This window comes from Danaus plexippus, chromosome 10, assembly GCF_018135715.1.
Source record: "Danaus plexippus chromosome 10, MEX_DaPlex, whole genome shotgun sequence".
In the NCBI taxonomy this organism is placed as follows: Eukaryota; Metazoa; Arthropoda; class Insecta; order Lepidoptera; family Nymphalidae; genus Danaus; species Danaus plexippus.
Window position 1 is genome coordinate 5,525,205 of NC_083543.1, and position 6,101 is coordinate 5,531,305.

General features: G+C 29.2%; 2 protein-coding genes across 2 annotated transcripts; one reads left to right on the forward strand and one right to left on the reverse strand.

Moving 5' to 3' along the window:
* Nucleotides 1–141: 141 nt before the first annotated feature.
* LOC116767114 (BRISC and BRCA1-A complex member 1-like) lies at nt 142–1,655 on the reverse strand. The gene is made up of 2 exons (XM_032657294.2): nt 1,359–1,655; nt 142–1,287 (listed from the first exon to the last, which is right to left on the reverse strand). The coding sequence occupies exons 1-2, from the start codon at nt 1,406–1,408 to the stop codon at nt 495–497; spliced, it is 843 nt and encodes a 280-aa protein (XP_032513185.1). The 5' UTR covers nt 1,409–1,655; the 3' UTR covers nt 142–494.
* Nucleotides 1,656–1,878: 223 nt separating this feature from the next.
* LOC116767115 (RWD domain-containing protein 1) lies at nt 1,879–4,258 on the forward strand. The gene is made up of 5 exons (XM_032657295.2): nt 1,879–2,059; nt 2,128–2,330; nt 2,673–2,816; nt 2,936–3,122; nt 3,459–4,258. The coding sequence occupies exons 1-5, from the start codon at nt 1,990–1,992 to the stop codon at nt 3,569–3,571; spliced, it is 717 nt and encodes a 238-aa protein (XP_032513186.2). The 5' UTR covers nt 1,879–1,989; the 3' UTR covers nt 3,572–4,258.
* Nucleotides 4,259–6,101: the final 1,843 nt, after the last annotated feature.

A 6,101-nucleotide genomic window follows, 5' to 3' on the forward strand; every position in this document is an offset into this window, starting at 1 on the left:
AGCCTCTGAAACACAGTCACCACAATTATTCAATGTTGATAAAATACATAATGTGTATATAATTGAAAAAAGTAAGATGGTTTTATTTCTTTACATTTACATCTAATTTAAAAGGTTCCTTAATATTTTTTTCAATACTCACAATAGAGCTCTATCAATGATTTTACAAATGTGACCCACTTGATGGTTAGTCTTTTCGAGATTTGTATTAATTAGCACAACTAAATATGAAAATCAAATCTTTCTCAGTACTTCCATTGAAGGTCTGATTGAAAAATTCCATTGATTTATTGCTTCACTTAACTGGGACAGTTAACAGCTAAATGAAAGTATAAAGGGATAAGTATGAGAAGATGAATGTTTGTTTTGTGATGCTAACAAGCTAATAGTTTAATAGTAATCATTTAGCGGGTAGAAAATTAATGTATTATCATTATAGTAAAAGTCATAAAAACAGTTTCAAAATACTTAATCTTAACTTAACATAATTACTTTTACAATATATAGGACTGTCTAGTACAAAATGTATAGTCTGTATTTTTTTGTAATGGCCTTTGTAAAGGGTGAGCTAACAGTTTTGCAATGCAATCATGGATTTTGGTTGCATTTTTTGAGACTTCAAACACAAAAGAATACCCATTGTCCAGGTCCTGTAGTGCATCATAGATTTCTTCACATTTGTAGAGAGCACAGTCATCTTCATGTGCATATAAAATATCAAAATAAAAGAACAAATGCTTCTTTAAGATATTAAAATATGGATCATCCTGTTGAATGACAGGTATACAGTTGGAGCGATTATACAATACAATCATACGAACCACATAAGGAGGTGGTAGAATACATTCTGATTGTTTGTATTCAGGTATTTGTATATCCTGCTTCAGAATCTTAAAAATTTTGTGAAAATCAAATGTTTCCTGTGTGCATTCTTCTGGTTGAACGTAATCTATAGCATTAATAATATCTTTAATATTGTTGGTAAAGTTTTGAATGTATTGAACATCTGAATCATTTAAAACAAATAATGCAAACTCTGTCCTCTTATTGATTGCATGTTTTGAATGTATAAAGAAGTCAAGAACTCTCTTCAACATGTTGATTGGTGTGTAAGTCGTTCCATCTGCCAGTCGAAAGAGAGAATTTTGTGCATCATAGCACAAATCCAAACATATAATGATTCTCTCGGGAACATTTATGTTAGGCAAATTAGGCTTTTGGAAATTTGCCATTACTTCTTCATGTAGCTGTTGATATTCATCATTAATCACCGGATTACTAAGTGTCCTGTAAGAAATGAAAATACATTACTGTATATAATTAGATATTTCCAAGGGTATAAATTTAATGTATCGTACCTGTTTTCTTCCTGTGTGATAACATGGGACATTTCCTCGGGAGACTCCATTTTTTATATTAAAATAAATTATCACCATTCAATTAATTAAAAAAACAACGTAAAGTGTAAATGTGTATATGTACCTTTACTTGTTTTCTGATATATTTTCTGTCATTCAACTGTCACTTAGCAATTGACAAATACGAAAGTCCTCTACAGTTTCTCAATTCTCACGCACTTATTATTGCAATTTACAAATGGTTGTTTCATGTTTTGGGTTGTATTCAACTCAACCCCACTTTGGATTTCTACTTTCTTGGGCTAAATGTTGTAAAATATAATACATTATTGAGTAATTTCTTTATTATTTCCCTTAATTCTAGTATTAAGAAATAAACTAAATTTAAACCAATTGATATTAAACAGTCATTTTATAAGTTATATAAACTTCATATTTATCAAAAGGTTGAGAAAAGGCAGTACATCTTTGTGTACCACCTCATAATATTCACAAATTGAAAAATGTCAGACGTCAAAAGACATATGACATCGTAAAAGTCAGATATTTACCTACAAATAACCTATTCAATAATTATAATTGTAATAAGTACAGAAAGGACAATAAAAATTGAATTAAAAAAGGTTTTACCATGGACTATCATTACGAACAAACTAGTGAAGTTGAAGCTTTAGATTCCATTTATTATGGAGATATGCAAAGTAAATAAAATGTTTTATAGATTTAAACTTACGACAAAATATTGAAATACTTATAAATTTACTTTTAGTTTTACAGACAGAGCCTATGCACAAGTTTAGTATACCAATTAAATCAGAGGAATATGATGAGGGAGAGGGTTTAGCATGTGAATTAGTCTTCACATACACACCAAAATACCCTGAAGAGTTGCCTTCATTAGAAATAAATACAGATGAAAGTTTCGATGAAATTGTCGACAAAAACGAACTTTACAAACATCTTATGGAACAAGTATGTATAGATTTATTTCTGTCCCTGGAATTTGTATGTTCCGTACAAACTTTGTATGTTATACATAGAAATGTTTAATACAAAAATACTTTTGTTTATTTTAAAGTGCAATACTAAATAATGCATTGAAAATAGTTCACTGTGAAGTAGTATATCTTATGAAAATTTTGTTTCTTGAAAATATTTATATTTTACTTAAATATAATGAAATGATTTTTATATATAGAATTTATGAGGAACTCATATTAATGACAGTTTACAAAATTAGTAAACTATCAAAATTGTTTTCCATAACACTATTTATGATTGAATAAGAATAAAATGCATGAAGAATTATTTCAGGCTAATGAGAATCTTGGAATGGTAATGATTTTTACGCTAGTGTCAGCTGGACAAGAGTGGCTCAATGAGAAATGGGATAGTATTAAAAAAGACAGAGAAGAAGCTGTTCTACTGAAGAAAAAGGCTGAAGAAGAGGCAGAGATGGTTAGTTAGATGTAAAATTTAAGAATATTGATGAGACCATTTACATCAAAATGCAACAAAAAATTACTCTTACTTCTTTGAAATTCAGTCTAAATATATCCTATGATAAACTTTTACAGAAAAGATTTGAAGGTACCAGAGTTACGGTTGAATCATTCCTTGCCTGGAGAAAACAGTTTGAAATAGAAATGGGTATTCCGGCTAAGAGGGAGAAAGAAAACAAGGACAAAAATAAGTTAACAGGAAAAGAATTATTTATGAGAGACACCACACTCAACGAATCTGATTTGAAATTCCTTGACGATGGTGAGTATTATGAATACTAACTATTGGCTGCAGCTTTGTCTGCATATTAAACCCCCTCTGTGCTATCCATTATGACATTATGACATTTCATTTGATTTCTCAGATACCCTTTAAACAGTCCCTGACTTGGTGATATTGTCTCACCAAGAACAGTGCCATTTAAAATAAAAAGATTTAAAAATTAACCTTTAATTTAAGGAGTAATAGTGCAATAAACATTTAGTTGTTTTGAGAGTCACCCCCAAAAAAGTATTCCAAGTATATCTTTATGACATTACCTACCTGCAAGTGAAATTCCCATCGAAATCAGTCATGGCATCTCAAATATTTTAACAGGTGATGCTGTTAAAGTGGATGAATCCCTGTTCCAAGATCTCGATGACCTGGATATATCAGACGAAGATGATGAAGATTACGTACCAGGACAGAGTGAAACTGACAGTGACTAACAAATAATATTTATTAAATGATTTGTACAAAACACAAATAAGCTCTGTTTTATATCCTACTCTGTAGCAGATTACAAAATGATAACCGCATACCCGATTATAATATTTACAGCATTAATTTGGTCAATATCTTTGCCTTAACTATGTCATCCTTTAAGAAACATAAAATCATCTGAAAATTTTTTAACCAATATTATAGTGTAGGATGAGACTGATTAACTGTGTTAATGTTTTTTAAATTAAAATTAATTATTTGAATAACCAACAACGGAATGATAATAAAATGAAAGCAGAACATATTTGATTGTTGTTATAGATTCGATTTGTTAATATACAGTTATATGTGCCTTGCAAAATTTTAATAGTTATAACCTTAAAAATATCCTACGGCATTGATTTTCATGACTTGAAATGTTATGAACCATATTTTTTTTTTTACAAAAACCTAAAAAGCCCTGGATAAGAATTTAAATGGTCATGTTATAAATTGAAGGTCTATTTTAAATTTAAATTTGGCTTTAAAATACTCTCACAAGCTCCAATGTATTAGTTCATAAGTGCTACATTGTAATTTTTAGTTTAACATTTGCAGTCTTATGTTATCATATAGAATTTAAAAAAAAAGTCACTCAATTTATAGAGAACTCCGACTTTTTTAAATAAAACAAGTTGTTTTTATTCAGAGAATAGTTATTTTATTTACATTTTCTCTATATACAACTGACATCAAATAAGTACTTAGTAGGTAAACAGATAGTTCAACATCCAAGTAAGAAGGTAATTTAACAAGCTAAACTTAATAAAGCAAACAAAACCGAAGCTCTCATTACTCATATAATTAATAATTATGTCTAAACTTAACGCTAATTGGCAACATAAATACCAACTTAGTTTATTTACACTAAGTGCAGTCTTGAAATTAATGGTGAAAATCAAGATTATACATCTCGTTTTTATTAAGTATTTTTTTTAAATAATTAACCACAGATATGTATATTCAACGAATGTATATCTAGGGAAAATTTTGAATCACGAGTAAGATTATATAAAAAAGTAAGATTTAAACATTTCAAATAAATTCTCAGTCAACAATGACTTCTTTTTAAATAAAAGATTTTGTCTTCCGAGTTCCAACGTAAATCCTCCCTTAATGTTAATTTGGTAAAGCATTGAAAGCAGTATTTGTTATTAGATCAAGATATCATGGATTTCTAATTACTAATCAAGTTTGTATTTTAAAAATATTACTTAACGCAGACTTATCGTTCTTCAACACAAGCTTTTAATCGTGGAAAATTTAATTAAGTGAAAAAGGTGGAAATAGAACATTTAAATCTTTGAACTACATCCTAAAAGTAGATGTAATATAAATAATTTACTAACATCGATAACTTCATATTATACGTACCGTTGACAAATAATTTATAATATTCGACTTACACAAAACAACAATATGTCATAAAAACTCATTTCTGAACAAATTCTCACAATATTGCCATATCCCAAACAACAACTATTCCTTCTACAGACACTAACGATAAAGGCCAGAAATACATTAGCCTGATGTGTTACATTATAATTACGACCCTCGCCTCAGTTCTATGTATGGTAGAACCAGGAGACACGTTGACTTACGACAACACATGGTATGGCTAGAAATACATTGATAATAGTTAATCAACACTACACAATATCATACCAAATTTATGAAAACAATTACTTCATCGTAACGACATAGGAATTTATTACTTTTTAAAATCTTCTCCATTTATTCTTCTCATTAGATATTTCGCCTCGCGCTGTTTTTTTTTATAAACACATCAAATAAATTAATCTGTCCTCAAAAAGATAACGTAATATTAATATTCAATAAATTTAAACAATAATCGCGGTGTATAAATTATTACTATTATTTGGGTGCAACAACACGTAGTAAGTAGTTAAAACAGATTATATTATGTATACTGTAACCCTAATATGAACAGGTACCAATCAAGTCCATCATTAATCACTTGCAACAATCTGTGGCCACTATTCATAAGTCATAACATTAGAACATGTCTAGCTACTTACGTCTAAAATTACAGAAGGCCACAATAAAGAAATTCATAACAACATTCACTTCAATTCTAACATCGAATTTATATATTAATCAATGTAATTAATTAATTTATCAATTCATTCTAATTTCAAATAAGTGTCTTATCAAATACACATTTATGTAGGAGTCTACAACTATGTAGGATTGTGTCTAAAAAAAGGCCGGCTACTATATAATAGATAAGTCGATGGTCCCAAAGGCACCACGCTATTATTGTTCCTACCGGCGAACGGATATCATAATATCGAGTGAGAAGCCTTCTTGATTTTTCCGTGTAAAAATATTAATGAACGTTTGGCTATAGCTTTCATAATACACACACATATAAAAATTATCCCTATTATTATAACATTAACACTAAATTCACCGACGTCCGACTACAACTTCCAATGAGTGCCGCTATTGTTCGTAAGGTGTCACCTATAACGA

Bases quoted from the DNA above. Each gene is read 5' to 3' on its own strand.
- LOC116767114 (XM_032657294.2), bottom strand. From the start codon at position 1,408: ATGGAGTCTCCCGAGGAAATGTCCCATGTTATCACACAGGAAGAAAAC. The intron at 1,288-1,358 runs GTACGATACATT...CATTTCTTACAG, and splicing joins ATCACACAGGAAGAAAACAG to GACACTTAGTAATCCGGTGA.
- LOC116767115 (XM_032657295.2), top strand. From the start codon at position 1,990: ATGGACTATCATTACGAACAAACTAGTGAAGTTGAAGCTTTAGATTCC. The intron at 2,060-2,127 runs GTAAATAAAATG...ATTTACTTTTAG, and splicing joins TTATTATGGAGATATGCAAA to TTTTACAGACAGAGCCTATG. The intron at 2,817-2,935 runs GTTAGTTAGATG...AAACTTTTACAG, and splicing joins CTGAAGAAGAGGCAGAGATG to AAAAGATTTGAAGGTACCAG.